This window comes from Marmota monax, unplaced genomic scaffold (genome assembly GCF_021218885.2).
Source record: "Marmota monax isolate L192 unplaced genomic scaffold, Marmota_monax_Labrador192_F-V1.1 WCK01_AAM20220418_F8-fsc00022, whole genome shotgun sequence".
Classification (NCBI taxonomy): domain Eukaryota; kingdom Metazoa; phylum Chordata; class Mammalia; order Rodentia; family Sciuridae; genus Marmota; species Marmota monax.
In genome coordinates, this window is record NW_026695215.1 from 23,833,003 (window position 1) to 23,858,169 (window position 25,167).

General features: G+C 40.0%; 1 protein-coding gene across 15 annotated transcripts in view; it reads right to left on the reverse strand.

The window, feature by feature from the left end:
* Nek11 (NIMA related kinase 11) overlaps positions 1-25,167 on the reverse strand; it is a 341,889-nt gene that overhangs the window by 59,609 nt on the left and 257,113 nt on the right. For 10 of the 15 annotated variants that reach the window (XM_058574948.1, XM_046431465.2, XM_046431459.2 and 7 more), the window contains one exon: positions 2,922-3,018. The exons of the other annotated variants lie outside the window; for them this stretch is intronic. In XM_058574948.1, the coding sequence (XP_058430931.1) occupies positions 2,922-3,018 (97 nt within the window). The remainder of the gene's footprint in view (positions 1-2,921; positions 3,019-25,167) is intronic. 15 annotated transcript variants of the gene reach the window in all.

Genomic DNA, 25,167 nt, shown 5'->3' on the forward strand with positions numbered 1-25,167 from the left:
CTGAGCCAAGGATGAATCTCTCCTTCCTAAAACTGATTTTTTCAGGGACTTTGTCACAGTGACTGAAAGCTAACTAACACACTGAGCATGTGGTATATCACTGTGCAGTGAAAGAACAGCAAAGCCTGGCTGTGTACTAAGTCTTAGATACTGAGATACAACATGCACAAAAGATACACAGCTGTGTAGCCTTGATTCCCTTTTTTTGTCTTTTCTGGATTGTATAGGGCTTCATGACATGGATTACAAGGGGACAGCAGGTTATTCTTCTAAAGAAGTCAGCCCATTGACATGGAAGAAACCCAGAGTATATTGGTTTACATTAAAAAAAAATGAGGCAGAAAATACTTGGTCAGATTCAGTCAAGCAATAAGGAAGAAAATATACCAGTAATAAAACCACTAGAATGCATCTTGGTCAATTATTTTGGCAAAGCTACTTTCATTTTAATGACTTAGAGCATGTTATAAAATGCTAGCAAATGAGACATTGTGTACTTTGCAAAAGTAATGAAGTCTTAGATCAAAAATATGACACCATATTATTAACTTTTGAAGGGTGAAATAAGTGACCTGCTTTGTTCTCTTTAAAGAGTATCAACTGGGAGATTAGTAAATCCTTCTACATTATCTCCTCCTAGCAAGGAGTGGTGGAGGTAAGTAGAGATAGGAAAGATTATTCCCAAATCCCTCACTTCCAACTACTGGGAATCACTTGTTGCTAAGGTAACCATGTTACTGTAAGACCATTGTGATATAAGCAGGACAATAAGCATCAAAACCTATTAATAGCTTTAGGTTTAGAAATAATTCTTAGCATTCTTTTTTTTTTCTCCTTTGCTTTCAAACAATAGCCTGGATGATAACAAGTTATATTGAAAGGACAATGTAAATGCAAATCAACTAAAATAATTCTTGCCAAACTTTCCTACTTATTCAGTCAGAATCAATATAGGTACTAGATTTCAGAGAGAAATTCCTGAGTGGAAACATCTATAGTAGGGGCTGGCAAAGTATACAGCCTCCAGGCCAAATTTGGCCCACCATCTGCTTCTGTACCTCCTACAAGCTAAGAATTATTTTTACATTTTCAAATGGTTGAAAAAAAAGGGGTGAGGCTGGAGGAGTAACTCAGTGGCAGAGCTCTTGACAATTAAGTACAAGGCTCTGGGTTCAATTACCAGTACCACACAAAGAAAAAAAATTAAAAAGTAATATTTTGTGATGCCTGAAAATTATATGAAATTCACATTTCAACCTCAAAATAATGATTTTTTGAAGTACAGTCATGTACATTTATTTACATATTGCCTGCTTTTGTGTTACAACAGCAGAGTTGAATAATTGTGACAAATCATTGGCCTACAAAGCCTTAAATATTTTCAGTTTATTCCTTTACAGGGAAAGTTTGCCAACCTCTGATCTAGAGACACGGATTGTATGAGAGAAGTTATATTAGGAGGCCAAGTGTCTCTTCCTTGTCAAGAAGCACTTGCAGGAGTGCTTTTGTTGGGAACTCCGGTTTTCCCAAGATCTTTTGCTTGTTTCATCGACTGCTGCATGTAGGAGACCAAGGAGAATATTACCTGTAATGGTTTAAATTGTTCATGTCCCCTCCAAAATTCATGTTGAAACTTAATCCCCAATGCAAGAGTATTATTAAGAGGTGATGCCTTTTAGGAACATATTAGGCCATGGGGATTCCACCCTCAAGAATGGGTTTAGAGACTTTATAAAAGGTCCCGGGGGAACTAGCTAGTCCCCTTTGCCCTTAGGTCCAAAGTATCATCTTGGAAGCAGAAACTGATCCCTCACTAGACAGCAAACCTGATCAAGCCTTGATCTTGACTTCCCAGCCTCCATAACAGGGAACAACAAATTTATACTGTTTGCAAATTACCCAGTCTTAGGGGTTTTGCTACAGTAGCACAAAAGGACTAAGAGAATTTGGTATGAGGAACTGGGGTATTGCTATAACAAATACTTGAAAATATGAACATAGCTTTGAAACTGGATGGTAAGTATAGTTGAACTACAAAGTGTCATTCTAGCAAAGGCTTGGAGGAAGAGGAAAGCTATAGAAAGAACTTTGGTCTTAAGAGATAATATAAGTTGTTGTGAACAGAACACTGGGTAGAAATACAGACAGTAGGGACTATTTTGATGACAGTCTATGGGGAAAGTAAGGATGTTGTTATTGGAAACTGGAGGAAAGGCTATCCTATTATAAAGTAACAAAGAATCCAGCTGAATTGTGCCCATGTTCTACAGCATTTTGGAAGGCAGAACTTGCCAGTGATGAAGTAGGGTATTTAGCAGAAGAAATCTCTAAGCAAAGTGTTGAAAGTTTTGCATGGTTTCTCCTGAGTGCTAACAGTTAATTATGAGAGAATACCAAAGGTGCGGTCAAGCTGATATTTGGTAAGGAGATCTGTGTGGGGACAAGGAAGCCAGGTGCTATTCATCGAGACAATGGAAGAGTGATCCCAAGGCTGCTATTCCATCACAGGCCCAGAGTGCCAGGCCTTGAAGATGGAATGGTGTCAAAGGAGGGGCTGAGGGCATGCATGGGATCTTGGGTCTTACTGCCCAGCACTGCCTCAAGTTTCTGCTCCGTGTATTTGAACACAGTTCTCTTTTGCCCTTCTACCCTTGTGAGGAACAGCAACAAGGCACCATTGTGGAAGCAGAGAGAGCCAGGCATCACCAAACATGGAAACCACTGGCACCTTGATCTCGAACTTTCCTGCCTCCAAAACTGTGAGAAGTAAATTTGTGTTTTTTTGTTCATTGTCCAGTATCAAGCATTTTGTCCTAACAGCCAAAAGGGACTAAGACAGCACTGCATGACTCAATCTCACACGCTTGGTCAATTTGTTCTAATGCTGCTCTGTGACAGGGATCAGGCAACATGCCACTCACTCCCTCATGTGCTGCATCTTGGTCCTGGCCATCGCGCTGTTGAAGACAGCTGGTCCTGGAGACATGTCTGCAGCCATGCTGGTAATGGTCCTTGTGTCTGAAAATCAATCACAGCCCTTATTACTTCATCAGCACTCCTGCAACCTCAAGGCGATGTTCAAGGGCAATCAGAAAACAGAAGCTAATACACCTTTGCCACAGGTAATACTACATTAATTAGAAATGAATTCAATTATAACATGCACATTAAGGAGATTTATTCCAAATGATAAGATTATTTACAGTTTCAATATGCCCAAGGAATTGCAGGACCAAGCCTCTCTCAAGAAGGAATGCTAAAATTAAACAGAAAATCATTATTTAAGAGATGAACTTTTTATACTAGAAACCTCAGAGGGAAATGTATTTACAGATAAGCAAACATTCTTGGGGAGCCTTCAGCCATTCTCTTTTAGCAGGTATAGATATTTATTTAAATAACTAGGAACTTTTCTAATAAACTTAGTTTTTCTTTATGATAATTTTACATTTGACCATTAGTTTTTAAAAATATTTTTAGTTATAGATGGACACATTACTTTTATTTTATTTATTTTTTTATGTGATGCTGCTGATCAAACCCAGTGCCTCACATGTGCTAGGCAAGCTGCTCTATTACTGAGCTACAACCCCAGCCCAGACCATTAGTTTTTTTTTTTTTTTTTTTTTTACAATGGAAAGCAGAATGCTGACCAGCAAGTCATCTGAAGCCTTGAAATGTAGCAGAGTAAAGTCGAAGGCCAAAGTTAGGTTGAGAAGATAAGGAGTTGTTTGCTAGTGAAAGGTGAGGTGTTATGAAATCTGCTGAGAGATACAAGTTTTCCCGAGACATCCTAAAGGCCCTCAGAAAACATGTTGGGATTCCAGGGAAAGAAACAGACCACTAACTGAAGCAGCACTGCTTTCCATTAAGAATGGAACCTGAACTGGAGTCCCAGCTACTCAGGGGCTGGGGTAGAAGGATTGCAAGTTGAAGGTCAGCCTTGGAAATGAGTGAGACCCTGGCTCAGTGGTGGATGAGCCAGGGTGTGATGCCCTAGATTGTCTCCAGTACTGGAAAAGGAAAGAAGGAAGGAAAGGGGGAAAGAGAGAAAAAAGAAAAAAGAGAAAGAAAGAGAGAAAGAAACTAAACCTGCCCTGTGAATGAGGGCTTGGTGTAATCCAAAGAGCTCAGCCTAAAATTCAGTCCTTGTGCTTCTGGAGCTGGGGGCAGAGCCCTTCCTGGGCATTCCTTTCCTTAGATCTCCCACAAGGGGCCTCAGACCTCATCAGCAAAAGTCTTGGAGCACAGGGCTCTCACTCACGCACCAGGTTTAATTTCTTTCTTTCTCTTTCTCTCTAAATTATATAAATTTATAAATTATATCCATGCAGTGCTACATCAGAGAAGAGACCCATACTGTGAAATTCCTGTTCTTTATTCAATGGATCTCATATAACACTGTCTGACTTAGAGACCAACCATGGAAGCTAGAGTCAGTCCCCATTTTACATATTAGTAAAGGATTTTATTCTCTCACATTTTTAAATGTGAAAAATCAAATGCTAATTTCTAATACCTCTTCCTTTTGCATATCCCCTGAAGGGATGCATTCCACTTTGAACTTCTTGCTTTTACTGATACCATTTAGATGACTATTATGCTGCTTAAACTTTGTAAAAATCCTTGAATCTCCTCAGGCTAAATCCCTAGGCTAGAGCAACAAGTATGACTTTGAATTGGCATGTTACAATTAGTTAACTAAACAACCCATTCTTCTTAGTACATGACAAATTAGGCTTCCACTTTAAAGACCCAAGTCCAAAGACAAATTGATCATCTTTCTCCATACCTGGAGGGAAAACCTGCCTCAGCACTCACTGCTATTGAACAGAAGTATCATTTCAGCTCTCAACTTCCCACTAGCTCTGTCCAGAACAGCAACTTATCCCCAGGGAAGACCCATGGGGTGGGAGGAAGGCTTAGGGGTTCATTTTGTATTCATGTAGGTTGCTTTCTGTAAACATTTTGCCTGGGACCGTACCATGTCAAGTAACCCCCATGTATACTCAGAAATCAGCAATGACAAGAAGGAAAGGTAAGCACTGCTCTCCACTCTCCCAGAGAAAGCTGGCACATTCTGAACGCTTATGCAAATAAAGGTCAAAACAATTTCTAGGAGAGCTGCAGGTTATTTTAAGCTGGCCGCTGTTACCATCATAAGGCTCTCAGCATGGCTAGGAAAGATGCTAAGCATTGAACCCAAGGGTATAGAACAGGGTAAATATAATTTCAAGCAAGAGTTGGCAAAGCTTGGTGCTCAGAGCATCTCCTTTCTTAGTGTTCCTTACTGGCTAGCTTTTTGACCTCTCCATCTCACCTAATATGAATAGTGGTTGTTTTATGTCAGAGAAAAGGACAACACATTTAACAATGATAAAATAACATTTTAGGGCTAGGATGGAACCTATCATCTGGATTGGTCACTAAATCACAAAATGTGATCTATACCATTGCTTCTCAAACTTCAATGTGAATCACCCAGGGATCTTGATAAAAAGCAAATTCTGATTTAGCTCTGGATAGAGCTGGGGATTCTCTATATCTAATAAACCTACAGGTAATACCAGGTAATACCAATACTGGTCCTGAGACCACACTGAGTAGCAAATCTCTTAGGCCAGCTACAAAACTTGTGGGATCCAGTGCGAAGTGGCCTTACAGAGCTCCTTGTTCAGAGAGCAAGAGAAAGCTGTTTTCTTTCTTCTGCATCTGTTTATAGACCTCTCATGGTGTTTTGTTTGTTTGTTGAGTATTTAATGTCCCTCTCCCTCAGGAACTAGGATTGCAGACATTCACAGCACACTGATTCTTCTCTACTTGTGCTCAAGACCCCTCTGAAGATGGAGATGGCAGTGGTCACAGGGCTGGGTTTAGGGAGAAGGTGGTAGAGGACCCTTCCCAGGGAGGAGGCTAAAAAAGAGACAGCACATCAGTAAGGCTTTAAGACCGTGGCATATGTTCCACTGTACCATCAGATGTTACTCACAAATCACATATTCAAAGATAAAGTTTCATTAAGCCCCAAGGGTGGGGTCCCTCTTGAACCCAGGATCCTGTGTAACTGAACCAGTCATTTACCCATGAAAGCTTGGTTCCAGAGTTCTGCTTTTTTAAAGATTTTGCTTTAATATAGGTGAATCCTTAATTCCCAAGTTAATTTTTAAAAATTAATTTTCCCTTTACTAATTTTAAGTAAATTCTCATGAATTTGGAAAACAGTATCTATGTGTGAAACATAGACTATTTTAGGTGCACTTGTGATTTCAAGAATTTCCTACAATAACTTCACACACTCTCTCCCACCAAAGATCTAGCCATTATCTATCGACTTTTGCCTGATCTTTGCTTTTGTTCCACCTCTGCCTTTTTCTGAAGAACACTGAATCCTGATATGAAGTATTCCTTAAACAGCACTTCTCTTCTTTCCATTTCCAGTCAGTAGAAGAATGTCTACTGACTATCCATCAGACAAAGCTTTTCACCAATGACAATGATGAGTTTTTAAAAAGTGATGTGTGTAGCTGTGTATGGTGGTGCATGCCTATAATCCCAGTGGTTTAGGAGGTTGATACAGGATGATCCCAAGCAACAGTCCAGCCTGGTGGAACCCTGACTCAAAAAGGGTGGCAGGGGGGATGCTGGACATGTCCCTGGGTTCAATCCCCAGTTAATAAAAATAGTGTTGTATGTAAACTGACCATTCTATTCTGCCACTTGTAACTTTCTCCTACTCACTCACTGCACGTGCTGGCTGTTCCTTAGAAGGGGAGACGACCCCATTAATACATAGGAGGAATGTCCATTGCCATGCTGTCTGAGCAGAGGAGGGTGTCACTGTGCTCAGATCTCAAACCACTAACTGGCATCAGAACACTTGGGATGCAGAATTCTGAAAAGAAGGTGGTGGGAGAAAAGGTCACATGGAACAGTTTGGGCATTTGCTTCCTTTTCCCCATCCCCATTACTCCCTTTCCCAGAAAAAGTGGGAACTTGAATGAAAACAGCTACCAACAGATGTCGGAATCACTGGTTCCACTGGGCTTCCTGTCAGCCAGGAAGCTTCCCCCTTGCTGTTCTGCTTGGGGCCAGGCTTCCTCTAGTTCTCCTCCCATGCTCTCTGCTCACTGTCTTGTTCTGCCCCCTGCTGTCCTCCCCTTTCCTTGGTTTTACCCTCCAACTGTTCACCCACCTTTCCATCCCATGTTCCTTTGTCTTCCAGACTCAGAAGTATGAGTTTTATTTCAAGCCTTGGATCTATTTACAGTTTTTTTTTTTTCAAACTTGATTTCTACACAAATTCACTCTGATTCCTCATTAACAACAACAACAACAACAAAAAACCCCAAGCCACCACTAAATCAATAATAATAACGGCTAAACCAGACCCTGGACTAAACATCTTACCTGTATTATCTCTGGTAAGGTTCCTATGAAATAGGCACTTTTTTCAGAGAGGAAAGTGAGCTATTGAGATATTAAATAACTTGCACAATGTTACACAACTGGTACATTCCATAGCTGGAACTTGAAACCAAACCTTGCTTTATTCCAGAGTCCTAGACGTTGGCCACCTGCTCTACACTGTCCAGTTGACATCATTCAGTAAATACCCACTCTACGTGACCCCTGAGCTGGATGCTAGTTGAGTGAGTGGCTATTTACCACATTTTGTATTTTAATACTCTTAGTTGTCAATGTCAATATCTCCCTTCACTCCCTTACCCTTTTCAACTATTTAATAAGCTCTTTGAGCATATTGAGAATGTCCTCTTCCTCTTTTATAAACATTTAAATCCATTTTAAGATTAAAATTCACTGGTGTTAATTACATTGATATTGTACAATCATGACCAGTATTTCTAAAAAGTTTTTCATCATCTCAAATAGAAACTCTTTGACCATTAAATAGTAACACCTCATTTTCTCCATCTTCCTGCCCCTGGTAGTCTCTAAGCTACCTTCTGTCTTTATAGATTTGATTGTTCAAAGTACCTCATATAAAATAATCAGACAGTATGTGACCTTTTTTATCTGACTTATTTCAATTACATGTTATATCATGTATCAGAATTTTATTTTTATGGATGAATAATATTCCATTGTGTGTATGTTTGTGTGTGTGTATATATATATAATACATTTTGTTTATCCATTTAACTGTTGATGAACAACTGGATTGTTTCCATGTTTTGGCTATTATGAATAATGACCATTGGCTTACAAATGTCTATTTGAGTTCCTGTTTTCTACTTTCATGGTAGAAGTCATACCTAGGAGTTGAATTTCTGAGTTATCATCCATGTATAAGGATTCTCTATAACCATGATAGCACTACTATTTTCCTTTTTTAAATTTGTTTTTAATAGCTAGCCTAATGGGTATGAAGTGATATCTCACTGTGGATTTGATTTTCATTCCCATGATAGATCCTTAATGTTTAGCATCTTTTCATGTAGTTATTGGCTATTTGTGTATCTTCTTTGGAGAAATTCTATTCAATTCTTTTACCTATTTTTAAATTGAGCTAGTTATCTTTTTCTTTTAATAATCTGGGTATTAAACAGATATATTATTCACAAATATTTTTGCCTGTGTTCACCTTCGTATTTCCAAAGCTCAGGTCAGCACAAAGCACGTATTTGCATAAATTTATTCCTTAGGCTCATTTTGATGTCATTGTAAATGGAATTGTTTTCTTGATTTCTCTCCCCCCACTGCCCCTCTCTTGAAATGGGCCAGGCTTGTCTTGAACTCCTAGGCTCAGTGATCCTCCAACCTTACCCTCCTGAACAGTTAAGACTATAAACATGCTGTATAATTTCATTAAAAAATGTTTCCCCATAGTATATAGAAATAAAATTGATTTTTGCATATTTATCTTGTACTCTATAGCCTATTGAGTTCATTTATTAGTTCTAATAATTTTTTGATGGTTTTATAAGGAATTTTATATATAAGATCATGTCATCTGCAAAGAGATAATTTAGTTCTTACTTTATAATCTGGATTCCTTTTATTTCTTTTCCTCACCTAGAATATCTAGTACAATGTTCAATAAAAGTGGTAAGAGAAAAAATTCTTGTCTCATTCATTAAAGAAGGGGAAAAACATTCATAAACCATTAAGAATTAGCTGTAGGGTTTTTTCATAGATGCCCTTATTCAGTTTTAAGAGGTTCTCTTCTATTCCTAGTTTGTTGAGTGTCTTTAATGGTAAAAGGTGTTAGGTCTTTTTCAAACACCTTTTCTTTGTCTATATATAGTCTTCTCCTTTTATTCTGTTAACATGGTGTTCAACATTGATGGATTTTCTGGCATTAAGCTACCCTTGCATTCCTGAACAAAGTGTCACTTGGTCAGTAAACTCTTTTTATGTTTCTGGGTTTGCCTTGCTTGTACTTTGTTGAAAGTTTTTACATACACATTTATTTATAATGGATATTGGTAAGTAGCTTGTTCTTTCCTATTATGTTTTTGCCTGGGGTTGATATTAGAAAATAATACTGCCTTCACAGAATGAGCTGAGAAGTATTTCCTTATTATTATTATTATTTTTTTCTTTCAGATGAGTTTCTGAAGGGTTGGTATTAATTGTTCTTTGAGAATTTGGTAGAATTCACCAGTGAGGCCATCTGAGCCTGGGATTTCGTTTGTCAGAGGCTTTCTAAATTACTACTTTGATTACTACTACCCATGATAGACCTATTCAAATTTTCTATTTCCTTGAGTCAGCTTCAGAAATTTATGTCTTTCTAGAAAGATGCCCATTCATCTAAGTTATCTGATCTGTCAGTGTATTGTTCATAGGATATCCTTATAATTCTTTTTTTAAAGTTGATACTAATGTTCCATTTCTCATTCCTGATTTATTAATGCGGGTTTTCTCTCCTATTTTCTTCATCAATATAGCTAAAATCTGTTAAATTTTTACAAGGAATCGACTTTTGCTTCTTTCTTGTCTATTATTTTTCTATTCTTTATTTTTTCATTTATTTCCATTCTAATTTTATTATTTTCTCTCTTCTGCTTGCTGTGGGTTTAATCTGCTCACTTAGTTTAGTTTATAAAGGCATGTATTTTACATGCTCAATGGATGAGAGTCAAAATCAAAGGCAAAGTAAATAGTAGTTATATCCTTAATCCATAAAAACCATAACACTAGGCAAGGCATGGGGAATAGCAAGTAGTATAGTAAGGGTCTCTGGAAAAAGCACTAGCCTTCGGGGACCACAGTTACTATTCTGGTTCTACTCTCAACAGCTCTTCGGCCCTCGGGCCACTTCCCTGGCCTCAGTTTCCTTGTTTCGTATTTAAGTGATTTCATTAAGTTGAGAGCCTTCCCTCAATTCTAACCTTCTATGAACAGGCAAAGAGTGTACTAGGGAAGATAATATCTACACATAAAGATAAAGAGCAATCAAAAGGACCAAAAACTAAGATGCAAATGGCTGGGACCAACAATAAATGTCACAATAAATGCCTGTGACATTAGGCAAAATCACCCTACAGTCTCTTTTCCCGCCTGTGAAATATAGAACGACAAGGATTATAACACTTGACATTACCCCATGGAGATGTTTTGACAATGAGATGAAAACAAAATGATATGAAGCTGCATTAGCATTCAGAAGCTGTGTTTTTTAACAATGCAAAGCACAGCTCATAATAATAATATTGTCAGGATTCCTCCTACTTCTATCATCTCTCTCCAGCAGAGCTATTTTCCCCAAAGAAGTGACAACTTGATGATTTTGACATTTTTCCATGAGAGAGAGAGAGAGATCCTTCCCTCATTTCTTCCAAAATTTCCTTCTGAAATTGCTCTTTACTCATTTTAGTTGCTGGACAAATGACCTTGATCATAAAGCAAAAACCTGTGTTTGACCTCCTTGCTAAACATCCTGCTTGTGGGTAATAAAGAGCTGATCTAGGGACTGCATCGGTGGATATTTTGGCAAACAAGATCTCACTTAAGCACCTGGGACATTGCTTATTCGGGAATCCTTACAGCTACTGCCCTTGTTACACTGGTCATTTAGAATGCTTCCCTTCTAATCTCCGTTAACTCTTTCTTCCTCTTAATTTCCTCAGGCATACTCAAGAAATAGTTGCTTGATAGACACCACTCTTCCCAAATGATAGCAGAGGCATGGCTCATGGCCCACATTTCTTCTCTGACTCCTCGGAATGGAATAGGATAGAAGATTTACCTAGACCAGGGGTCAGCAAACTTTTTCTCTAAAGGAATGGGTAGTAAATATTTCAGACTTCAGACCATATAATCTCAGTTGCAACAACTCTACTCCATTGTTAAGAGCATGAAAACAATCATAGGAAATAAGTAAAGAAATGAGCACGGTTATATTAGAGTGTAACTTTATTTACAAAAACAGGAAGTTAGCTGTTTGGCTGTAGTTGGCTGATTCTTGGCCCCAGTGAGGGGGAAGCATTATGAGTCCAAGCTGGGGACAACCACAGAACTATTCAAGTCAAATTCTTTCACTTTATGGATGGGGAGGTCAAGGTCAAGAGAAGCTGTCTGTCTTACCTAGGTTGGCACAGCTAGAAGAGGAAGGGGCAGAGCCAGGACTGCAGCCATGCCCCCCCCCCTTTTTTTTAAAGAAAGAGTGAGAGAGAGTGAGAAAGAGGGAGAGAGAGAGAGAATTTTTAATATTTATTTTTTAGTATTTGGAGGACACAACATCTTTGTTTGTATGTGGTGCTGAGGATCGAACCTGGGCCGCACGCATGCCAGGCGAGCGCGCTACCGCTTGAGCCACATCCCCAGCCCGAGCCATGCCCTTTTGAATGCCCCACGATGAAGTAAACATTTTCATGCACTGATTTTGAAAAATCAGATCATCAGACAAATCCCTCCCCCAAAAGGTTGAAATTTGGGGGAATCATTGTATCTGCCATCCTATTTCTCCACCTCTTCAGATGACAGCCCCACAGCTTATTATGGGTAGGGCTATGAATTAGCGGGGTGTTGTGAAAACTGTTCTACTCTGCCAAGAGGAATATCTAACTCAACCTTTGTGAAGATTTTTCCTTGAGCTTTTCTGTGATGAGAATGAACATTAGGATGGCAACAATATTATCTAAAAATCTTCAAAGAAAGCTGATCCCTATCTTCAGTATGTAACTCCAATGCCCCAGGGTTGGAGATGCACGGTTCAGAGACCTCTGAGGGAAGGAGTTGCCACCCAGATGTTATGAGTGATGTAAACAGCAAGCCTATGGCCGTGGCCTCTTCAGGATTTGCCTCAGCTGCAGAAAGCTTCCTCACCCAAAGCTGTGTCCTTCCAGGTGGCCTACACTTATGACTGATCATGGCAGAGGTAGAAAGTCTGACCATTTTGGTCTATGCAGACAACTCTGATGGTCCAGAATTCCCCATGGGTTTGGTTAGGGTTTGTCAGGCCTGTATCACTGCTCAGCTTCTCTCTCTGCTGCATTCTGCATCCCTCACCTTCTATCACCAGTGGTCAATCCCAAGGGCCCTCCTGCATAAACATCTGCCCACTCAGTTTTGTGTTAAAGACTGATTCCTGAAGAACCCAGATCCATAAAACATGGTTCCTGGAACTAGAGAGGGAAAAGCTAGGGTGTGAAGATGATTGTCTTCATTCCTTTGATGAGTTGAGTATTTGTTAAAAGCAATAATAAAAATGATGATGTGCCCATTTTTATCACCCCATGCCCATCCCCAGCTCTTTCAAAGAATTGCTTTTATTGTCACAGGGCAGAAGCCACCACATAAAGAAGTTGTCATCAACCCTATAGCAGCAGCAGCTGTATAGAAGCCAAGCGACACCAGGAGTCTAGAGAAGAAAGGCCAATAGGAGGAAGTAGAAGAGAACAACTTCAAGGGATTTCCACTTAGAAGGGAGCTAAGGCATATTAGCATGGGTATGTGAGTGGCTTAGAAGACCTGGATTTGAGTCCTGACTCCGAGATTTTTGTTCAATAAGTTATAAAACTATGACTCAGTTTCCTTATTAATACAATACTCTACTTTCTAGGGCTCTAGTAAAAATTAAATGCAATCACATATATAAAGATACATCATTGTTAGCAAATGCCCAAGTCAAATTTTACTGCCTCCCTCATCCCTAGGGCACCCACCACAGTACTTTGCATAGGGCGTCTTCTTCTTCTTTTTAATTAGTTTTGAGAATCACTGTCCTAACCCATTCCAACTGTTTGTTTGCTTATCTATTTATCTATCTATCTATCTATCTATCTATCTATCTATCTATCTATCTATGTATCTATCTATTTATTTAATGTAGTGCTGAGGATCAAACCCAGTGCCTCACATGTGCAAGGCAGCGCTCTACCACTAAGTTACAGCCCCAGCCCTTACACAGGGCATGTTCTTAATGAATAAATAGCACCCACTGTCTATGCCAACACTAAATACTTGGAAGAAAGTGGGTCAATTTGGAAAGGTAAATTGTCTGTCATCTCATAGGGCAGAAAATAAATACTAGAAGATAGGAAATTTTAAAAATTGTCTGTTTTTTTACATGATTAGTTCTCACTACAAATATTCAGCTGAATTTTATAGATTAAAAATGACGATAGTTTAGGGATCTGAAAACTTTCAAATCCTTTTGAATAAGCCAGGAGATGACTCCCTAAGAATAGCACCTATCAGTTAAAAAAAAAAAAAGAAAAAAAAGGAAGTGTCAGTTTTGGACTGATATGTAGCAATTAAATGTGGATGCAGGTGAAGAAGAGATTTGTGGAAGCCAGATCCTAACATTTTCATTTGTCCTTCCCTGAAGAGACAAAAGCCTGTGTTTTGGAAATTTAATTATTCTAGGCTTCCAATGTGGGAAATCTTAGCTTTATAAACAAAATCTGCTTTTCTGTAGCAGTAAGTTGGGCTGGATTCCAGATTGACTAAAATACTTAAGAATATCAGTACTTCCTTCTCTTCAGTTGAAAATAATCACATAAGTTGTCCATGTTCACTGCAGACAAATTAGAAAACACAGAAAAAGAAACCCATTCAGAGAAAATCATCAATTCTTTGGTATTTCCAATTGTGTGTGCATGTGTGTAAGTAACAATCCACTACAGTTTTGCATACTTCATTATTCATTAGTTTATAACAACTGTATGCCAATGAATATGTAGCTACACTATCATTTTATTTATTTTTGTGGTGCTGGGACTTGAACCCAGGGCCTCATGCATACTAGATAAGTGCTGTACCACTGAGCCACAAACCCAGTCACTACACTATCATTTTAAAATAAAATGTATAAAACTTTTTTATTTTAGAAGATGTATAACCTCCATAACTCAGCATTTATTCTGATACCAATTTTTCACTATTATAAATAACACTGCCATCAGCATCCCCTGTAGGTTATCTTTATACACAATTCTGTTTTTTTTCTTTCTTTTTTTAGATAGAGGTATAATGAACAAATCTTATTGTTTCTTTAAGATAAATTCCTAGATGTAGATTTGTTGAGTCAAAGCACTTTATTCTTTTAAGTTAACATAACCTAAATATTGAAAGAAAACTTTTTCCTAGGTTGTAAATAACACTCTCTTCAATGGTGTCATAAATATTAAAAATGGAATGTGAGGCACTTTTATTGAAAATTTAGTTCAATTTATCAAAATTTATTAAAAAAATGAGCACTCTTTAAAGTCTTAGCTGGTGGTGAGAGCACTTCCTTTTCTGTTTTTCTATCCTGGTGGTTCTCAAAGATAGTTTCTGAACCAACAGCACCAGGACTAGTTAAAATGCAGACTCTTGGGCTCCACCCCAAGCCTACTGAATCAGAACCTCTGGGGATAGTGTCCACCCATTCCATCTGCCTCATTCATCTGGGTATTCATTGTGAGCTTTCTGGAGTTCTAATTGTTTGATCTAGAGATGTTAACACTCCTATTAATTTGCAAGTTCCTTGAAAAGAAAAACTACATCTGGTGTTCCTTTGTGTACCCTACAATGGTTCTGTGCTAGAAAGTGACTGACATATGCTTCATAAATAAGCGATCTGCAGGCAAATGTAGCCTTATTTGAACTTCTAACTTTTCACATAAATAACTTAATAGTACTTTAAAATAACTAGACAAAAATTCCTTTACAGACCTAACCAGAAGTAGCTTCAAGAAGCAATTGGTTTGGTGTCCATTTACTGCCAGAAAGAACAGCTTAATATTCTCCCTACACAACAGGCAGTTTCTAAAGTTCAATGCTCAGGTTAATTTGCTCACTTCGTACAGCCCACTAGCAACCATCATGCCCAGGCTGACAAGATGATGCTCCCCATGCTGTAGGCAGTCAGATACCCTCAGAAGCATCACTGAACTGCTTCTGTGGATGAGTGGATGACAGGGGATCTGCATTCCTACCACTTCTCCTAAGCTCTTGTGGAACTCCAGCCTCAGCTGAGCATTTAGCAAGGCAGATCCAGAGCCAAGTTTTTTTGTTCCTCAAGCAGGTATTCCACACAGTCCACCACCAGCTGCCACTGAAGTGGCCTCTCTCCAGGTGAGAATACAGAACAGGTTTTCATCAATGTCAGTCCTGACAATTGTATATGAAACACACGCTCCCTCTACAGTCAGCAGCACAGAAGATAAATTTTAAAAAGAATTATCTTGCATCATCTCCTCCTTAGCTTCTGTGAAAACCAAAATAGATGCTTCCAGAAGATACTGCAAGGGCCATATCTACCGTTTCCAGTTATTTTTAAGTTCTATTTTTACAATAATCCTTATATAGAAGATATTCATTATTTTTAGACTTACTTCTCCCCTAACCATGGCTTAAGAAAAGAAAGGTCTTATTTATTTGAAAAAAATAAAAGAATCAAAATTAACTACTTAGATATTCATGACATATTCACAACTGCAAATAACACAAAAATAACAGCACTTACCATTCCCAGGCAAAAGCTGCCTGTTCCTTCTACTATGGGGACTCCATCCTTATCCCCTCGAGATCAAATCTACTGTGAGGAATTGTCTTGATGCTATCTGGTTCTTGAAGTTTCCTTCATGACTTCTGATCCCCCCCCCATTAAAACTCTCTCCCCCTTTTCTGAACACTTACTCTTGTCTATTTATAGTTATTTAGGCCCTTGTTTAAGTTCCACTATGAAATCAAAGGTCCTCAAGGGCACGACCCAAGTCTAACATTACCTTTGTAACCCCAATACAATGTGCAGCACTCCCTCTACAAAGTATAGTAACTCAATGAAACCATAAACTAGAAGTAATAAATAAATGTAGGATTAATGATTAGCCAGTTTCTCTTTTAGATATAAATTTTATTATGGTAGTTTTCATCCTAGATAATAGTAATACCCAGGACATTCTTTGCTAAGAGTGTATTAATAAGAATGATTAATAATATGGTTGTAGGGGGTTATTTATATTATAACTTCTTTCCCTGCCCCCACCCCATCTCCAAACATCTATCAAATGAAGGTGTCTGGTTAGGTAGCAGACATGTAGCAGGTTCTCTGTAAATTACCAGTAATTCTGAATCTGTTCATTCTTTCAAGTTTGAAAGTTGTAGTGGCTTAAATCTCTCTCTCTCTCTCTCTCTCTCTTTCTCTCTCTCTCTCTTTTGATGTGTGGGGGGCTGCTATTTGGGATTGAACTCAGGAGCACTCAACCACTGAGCCACATCACCAGCCCTATTTTGTATTTTGTTTAGAGACAGAGTCTCACTGAGTTGCTTAGTGCATCGCTTTTGCTGAGGCTGGCTTTGAACCACAATCCTCCTGCCTCAGCCTCCTGAGTAGCTGGGATTACAGGCATGCACCACCCTGCCCAGCTGGAGGCTTAGATTTCTATGAGACATAAACAAAAGGGATAATGGCCAACACAGTGTGCCTCCACATCAAAATGATCCAAGTGCTTTATGATCCAAAGTATCCCTCCTTTTTTAGGGTTTCAATGTGTGAGTAACCACAAATAAGACACTGTGTTGAAATCACTTCAATTATGAGGAAATTATTTTCTGTCAAGATGAAAAACACAATAGTGCAAGATTAGGTTGCTGCCAGTCTTCCCTACATTTAATGGCTTAAAGTCTGATGGGCTTTAGCAAAATAAGTTTCTAAGGGATTCAGAAGCCCTGATGCCTTCTCTAGTCTGTATCAGTCTTATCATTTAGTAGACATTAATTATTACCAAAGTTAATGGAAGAAGTTTCAGGCAAAAATTTTCAAAAACCCAAATTGATCAGATACATCGACACACTAAAGGAATTTTAATGAACAGAGAGGTTTTAGAGCATCTGTGAAATTCTAATTACTTTTGTCCAACATCCAGTTTGAATGTACACAGTCTTTTATAAATACAGTTTACCAAGGTCATTTATCATTCTGCTGCTGACTACTCTTTAGACCTACAGCTAATTTCCCAAAAATGTAAGAATGTTAAAATTCACATGTGGCCTTGGCTCACAATATGGTTACTAGGAAATATGAAGGTAGAATTTTCCTTTCTACAAAGTTCAATGAAAATGCAGGCAGAGGTCATCCATCTTTCTTACTGAATGGTGATGGGTCTAAATAGTTACTATAGTGATATTTGATCTGCTGTGTAATTTTAGCCCTTTAATTCTCCATCTCACGTCACTTCTTTTAAAGCACTGTCCTTTATTGCTTATTAAAGGTGAACTTTTCTGATCTTGCTGAAAAGCCAGTGGTACCCTAACTCTCAGGATAATGTTCAGACTCCTAACCTGGCACGTGAGGTTCTCCATGGTCTTGGCATTATATACCTGGGTTTGCCAATCTCTTCCTCAGTAAGAAGTTCCTTGAATATACTCAGTTGTTTCACCCTGCTTGGTTCTTTCTAGAGAACACTACTCCTTCCTGACTACTTGGCATCTTTACATTTATCGTTCCATTAATTCATTAAATAGTTATTGAAAAACTATGCTATGTCATGCTGTGTGTTTAGACTCTGAGAACAGTATACTGAACTTGACCTTGCCCTGCCCTCCAAGATGCAGGGATTACAAACCTTCCCCTCCTCTCTGCAGCCTACCTGGGCCTTGCCCCACAGTGGACGTGCCCTCACTCTGCTGATGCACACCACCTCCCTTGCTCACTCTGTGTGCTGTGCATGTCACAGTGCCCTAGGATTATCTGCCTTCCTGGATGGGAACTCATTAAGACAGGGGTCTTGTTTCTTTCATCACTCTGTGGCATCTGGCTTATTATAAAAATAAGCTTTGTAAACCATTTATAGGGCAAGGAGGGAAATGGGAAGAGAGCTTACACATTTCAGCTATAAAAAATTATGTTTAAAAGTATTTACCCTCGGTTAGGAATTTCCAGCAATAGTGGGGTGCTCCGGAACCTGGAGGAAGGATTTCCATCCCACGAGGATCAGCTACGGGGACTCAAACGTGAGAGATTTGTTGCACGGAGGGTAACATTGCTTATTCAGCAAATCGCCCCGCGGCTAGAGTCTGCAGCGCGCGCTGGGAAACGAGGAGATAGCGACGCAGGGATACAGCGCTGCAGTTTCTGCCAGCCGTGCAAGCACCGTACTCAGGGCTGAATTCTGGGTTCTAGAGGGGGGAAGGAAGCGGTCCATCTCGGTTCTCCACACGGGTCAGACCACAGAGGAGGCCAGTGGCCACCATATTGGAGAGCTGACGTCACCATCCCTGTTTTCGACTGACCGCAGCTCATTCAGCCATAGAACAGGTAATTTCAGGCTGCCATTCGCCTGCGGCTTGCAGACAGATTACTCAGGCTCAGTGCCTGAGTGCTTCTTGGAGCCTGCTCTTATCAGAGCATACACCGAGCACTGAGCGGCTGAGTTCCGGCTCCCGGAGCGGCCCTGGCCCAGGGCGTAGGAGCCCGCAGAAACTGCTTCTTGGAGCCTGCTCTTATCAGAGCATACACCGAGCATGGAGCGGCCGAGTTCTGGCTCCCAGAGCTGCCCTGGCCCAGGGCTAAGGAGCCTGCGGAAACTGCTTCTTGGTCCGGGTCCTGCTGAGGACCAGTCAGGAATCACCCGTTGCTTTGGTTACCCGGCAAAGGGAACGAAATGCTGCCATTCGCATAGGATACCAACATGGCAGAGATCTGATGTCAGCAGAAAGCGGTGGAGGAGAGAACTTCATCAATACCAGCGGCGACAGAAACAGTTGGTCTCCTGGTAGGGAGGGTGAGGCACAGACACCAGAGTCTCTCTCGATTTGTCGTCGAGCCAGAGGGGAGGAGCCGGGCCGCCGCCCGCGCCCGGAGCAGGCCCAGCGGCTCGCCGGCATGGTGGTCGCGGGACCCCAATTGGAGAGGGGGCGGAGCGGAGCCGCCACCTGCGCCCGCAAGGTGGGCAGACCCGCGACCCAGTGGTACACGGGCGTGGTAGGAGGGGCAGGGCAGAGCCGCCGCACGTGCCTGCAAGGTAAGCAGACCTGCGACAGACTGGCGGGTCAGGCCCAGCGGCCTGCCAGCGTGGTACACACGTCACCCCAATTGGAGTAGGGGCAGAGCAGAGCCGCCACCCGTGCCCGAAAGGTGGGCAGACCTGCGACCAACTTGCAGATCAGGCCCAGCGGTCCGCAGGCATGGTAGGAGGGGCAGGGCAGAGCCGCTGCCCGCGCCTGCAAGGTAGGCAGACCTGCGACACACCGGCGGATCAGGCCCAGGAGCCTGCCGGCGTGGTACACACGTCACCCCAATTGGAGTAGGGGCAGAGCAGAGCCGCCGCCCGTGCCCGCAAGGTAGGCAGACCTGCGACCGACCAGTGGTACAGACCCAGTGGCCGGCAGGGGTGGTAGGCACGTCACCCCAATTGGAGTAGGAACAGAACAGAGCCTTCACCCGCACCCGGAACAGGCTCAGCGGTCCGCGGGTGTGGTAGACAAGTCACACTAATTGGAGGGGGGGCAGAGCAGAGCCACCATCCGCGCCTGCAGGGTAGGCAGACCTGCAACCGACCGGCGGATCAGGCCGGTGGCCTGCCGGCGTGGTACACTCGTCACCCCAATTGGAGTAGGGGCAGAACAGAGCCGCCACCCGCGCCCGGAACAGGCCCAGTGACCTGCCGGCGTGGTAGTCACGACACTCCAATTGGAGTAAGGAGAGAGCAGAGCCGCCGCCCGCGCATGCAAGGTAGGCAGACCGCCGCCCGACCCTGCAAGGGAGACTTTTCAACTATACAAGAGCAATGTAAATATATAGGGGAAAAAAACATTTCAAAAACACAACAGTTTCACCAAGCAGAAAGAAACGCAAGCAGTATGAAAAGACAAGGAAAGAAAGGACCACAAGCAATGCAGGTCAACTCAACTTTAGAAGAGGTAACAGCTGCAGCAGATGGAATGTCAGATAAAGAATTCAGGATATACATGCTTCAGATGATCTGGAGTATCAAGGAAGACATCAGACAGCAAAATCAGACAATGAAAGATCACTTTGACAATGAATTACACAAACAAATCCAGGAAGCAAAGGATCAACTACACAGGGAGAGAGAGGTTATAAAAAACAAACAAACAGAAATCCTAGAAATGCAGGAAGCAATAAACCAACTTAAAAACTCAATGGAGAATACTACCAGCAGAGTAGAACACTTAGAAGATAGAACATCAGACAATGAAGACAAAGTATTTCAACTTGAAAAGAACATAGACAGCTCAGCAAGACTGTTAAGAAACCATGAGCAGAACATCCAAGAAATATGGGATAACATTAAGAGACCAAACTTAAGAGTCATTGGGATACAGGAAGGTACAGAACTCCAAACCAAAGGAATGAGCAATCTATTCAATGAAATAATACGAGAAAACTTCCCAGACTTGAAGAATGAGACAGAATCCCAAATCCTAGAAGCCTACAGGACGCCAAATGTGCAAAATCATAAGAGATCCACACCTAGACACATTATAATGAAGATGCCCAACATACAGAATAAGGAGAGAATTTTAAAAGATACAAGAGAAAGGGAGCAGATTACATTTAGGGGTAAGCCAATCAGGATAACAGCTGATCTTTCAACACAGACTCTGAAAGCTAGAAGATCCTGGAATAACATATTTCAAACACTGAAAGAAAATGGGTTCCAACCAAGAATTGTGTATCCAGCGAAATTAAGCTTCCGGAGGGAAGATGAAATTAAAACCTTCCATGATAAACAAAAGTTAAAAGAATTTGCAGCTAGAAAACCATCTCTTCAAAACATCCTCAGCAAAACATTACAGGAAGAGGAAATGGAAAATAACAATGAAAACCAACAGTGGGAGGTAGGACAGTAAAGGGGGCGAAAATAATCAAAGAGGAAAACAAACCATGTTTAGTAACAGAAATAAAGAAATATGGCTGGAAGAACAACCCATATCTCAATAATAACCCTAAATGTTAACGGCTTAAACTCACCAATTAAGAGACACAGGCTAGTAGAATGGATCACAAAACAAGACCCAACAATATGCTGCCTACAGGAGACGCATTTGATAGGAAAATACATACATAGGCTGAAGGTGAAAGGTTGGGAAAAATCATATCACTCATATGGACTTCGGAAACAAGCAGGAGTGTCCATACTCATATCAAATAAAATAGATTTCAAGCCAAAGTTAATCAAAAGGGATAAAGAGGGACACTACATACTGCTTAAGGGAACCATACACCAACAAGACATAACAATCATAAATATGTATGCCCCAAACAATGGTGCAGCTATGTTCATCAAACAAAATCTTCTCAAGTTCAAGAGTCTAATAGACCACCATACAATAATCATGGGAGACTTCAACACACCTCTCTTGCCACTGGACAGATCTTCCAAACAAAAGTTGAATAAGGAAACTATAGAACTCAATAACACAATTAATAACCTAGACTTAATTGACATATATAGAATATACCACCCAACATCAAGCAGTTATACTTTTTTCTCAGCAGCACATGGATCCTTCTCAAAAATAGATCATATATTATGTCACAGGGAAACTCTTAGACAATATAAAGGAGTAGAGATAATACCATGCATCTTATCTGATCATAATGGAATGAAACTGAAAATCAACGATAAAAGAAGGAAGGAAAAAGCATACATCACTTGGAGAATGAACAATAGGTTACTGAATGATCAATGGGTTATAGAAGACATCAAGGAGGAAATTAAAAAATTCTTAGAGATAAATGAAAACACAGACACAACATATCGGAATCTATGGGACACATTGAAAGCAGTTCTAAGAGGAAAATTCATTGCTTGCAGTTCATTCCTTAAAAAAAGAAAAAAAACAACAAATAAATGATCTCATACTTCATCTCAAAATCCTAGAAAAAGAAGAGCAAAACAACAGCAAAAGAAGTAGAAGGCAAGAAATAATGAAAATCAGAGTTGAAATTAATGAAATCGAAACAAAAGAAACAATTGAAAAAATTGACAAAATTAAAAGTTGGTTCTTTGAAAAAATAAACAAAATCGACAGACCCTTAGCCATGCTAGCGAAGAGAAGAAGAGAGAGAACTCAAATTACTAGCATACGGGATGAAAAAGGCAATATCACAACAGACACTTCAGAAATACAGAAGATAACCAAAAATTATTTTGAATCCTTATACTCCAATAAATTAGAAGATAGTGAAGGCATAGATAAATTTCTTAAGTCATATGATCTGCCCAGATTGAGTCAGGAGGATACAGACAACCTAAACAGACCAATATCAATTGAGGAAATAGAAGAAACCATCAAAAGACTACCAACTAAGAAAAGCCCAGGACCGGATGGGTATACAGCAGAGTTTTACAAAACCTTTAAAGAAGAGCTAATACCAATACTTTTCAAGCTACTTCGGGAAATAGAAAAAGAGGGAGAACTTCCAAATTCATTCTACGAGGCCAACATCACCCTGATACCTAAACCAGACAAAGACACTTCAAAGAAAGAAAACTACAGACCAATATCTCTAATGAACCTAGATGCAAAAATCCTCAATAAAATTCTGGCGAATCGGATACAAAAACATATGAAAAAAATTGTGCACCATGATCAAGTAGGATTCATCCCTGGGATGCAAGGCTGGTTCAATATACGGAAATCAATAAATGTTATTCACCACATCAATAGACTTAAAAATAAGAACCATATGATCATCTCGATAGATGCGGAAAAAGCATTCGACAAAGTACAGCATCCCTTTATGTTCAAAACTCTAGAAAAACTAGGGATAACAGGAACATACCTCAATATTGTAAAAGCAATCTATGCTAAGCCTCAGGCTAGCATCATTATGAATGGAGAAAAATTGAAGGCATTCCCTCTAAAATCTGGAACAAGACAGGGATGCCCTCTCTCTCCACTTCTGTTCAACATAGTTCTCGAAACACTGGCCAGAGCAATTAGACAGACGAAAGAAATTAAAGGCATCAAAATAGGAAAAGAAGAACTTAAATTATCACTATTTGCAGGTGACATGATTCTATACCTAGCAGACCCAAAAGGGTCTACAAAGAAACTATTAGAGCTAATAAATGAATTCAGCAAAGTGGCAGGATATAAGATCAACACGCATAAATCAAAGGCATTCCTGTATATCAGTGACAAATCCTCTGAAATGGAAATGAGGACAACCACTCCATTCACAATATCTTCAAAAAAAATAAAATACTTGGGAATCAACCTAACAAAAGAGGTGAAAGACTTATACAATGAAAACTACAGAACCCTAAAGAGAGAAATAGAAGAAGATCTTAGAAGATGGAAAAATATACCCTGTTCATGGATAGGCAGAACCAACATCATCAAAATGGCGATATTACCAAAAGTTCTCTATAGGTTTAATGCAATGCCAATCAAAATCCCAACAGCATTTCTTGTAGAAATAGATAAAGCAATCATGAAATTCATATGGAAAAATAAAAGACCCAGAATAGCAAAAACAATGCTAAGCAGGAAGTGTGAATCAGGCGGTATAGCGATACCAGACTTCAAACTATACTACAGAGCAATAGTAACAAAAACAGCATGGTACTGGTACCAAAACAGGCGGGTGGACCAATGGTACAGAATAGAGGACACAGAAACCAATCCACAAAACTACAACTATCTTATATTTGATAAAGGGGCTAAAAGCATGCAATGGAGGAAGGATAGCATCTTCAACAAATGGTGCTGGGAAAACTGGAAATCCATATGCAACAAAGTGAAACTGAATCCCTTTCTCTCACCATGCACAAAAGTTAATTCAAAATGGATCAAGGAGGTGATATCAAATCAGAGACACGCCGTCTGATAGAAGAAAAAGTTGGCTACGATCTACATACGGTGGGGTCGGGCTCCAAATTCCTCAATAGGACACCCATAGCACAAAAGTTAATAACTAGAATCAACAAATGGGACTTACTCAAACTAAAAAGTTTTTTCTCAGTAAAAGAAACAATAAGAGAGGTAAATAGGGAGCCTACACCCTGGGAACAAATCTTTACTCCTCACACTTCAGATAGAGCCCTAATATCCAGAGTATACAAAGAACTCAAAAAATTAGACAATAAGAAAACAAACAACCCAATCAACAAATGGGCCAAGGACCTGAACAGACACTTCTCAGAGGAGGACATACAGTCAATCAACAAATACATGAAAAAATGCTCACCATCTCTAGCAGTCAGAGAAATGCAAATCAAAACCACCCTAAGATACCATCTCACTCCAGTAAGATTGGCAGCCATTATGAAGTCAAACAACAACAAGTGCTGGCGAGGATGTGGGGAAAAGGGTACTCTTGTACATTGCTGGTGGGACTGCAAATTGGTGCAGCCAATTTGGAAAGCAGTATGGAGATTTCTTGGAAAGCTGGGAATGGAGCCACCATTTGACCCAGCTATTCCCCTTCTCGGTCTATTCCCTAAAGACCTAAAAAAGCATGCTACAGGGACACTGCTACATTGATGTTCATAGCAGCACAATTCACAATAGCAAGACTGTGGAACCAACCTAGATGCCCTTCAATAGACGAATGGATAAAAAAAATGTGGCATTTATACACAATGGAGTATTACTCTGCATTAAAAAATGACAAAATCATAGAATTTTCAGGGAAATGGATGGCATTAGAGCAGATTATGCTAAGTGAAGCTAGCCAATCCCTAAAAAACAAATGCCTAATGTCTTCTTTGATATAAGGAGAGTAACTAAGAACAGAGT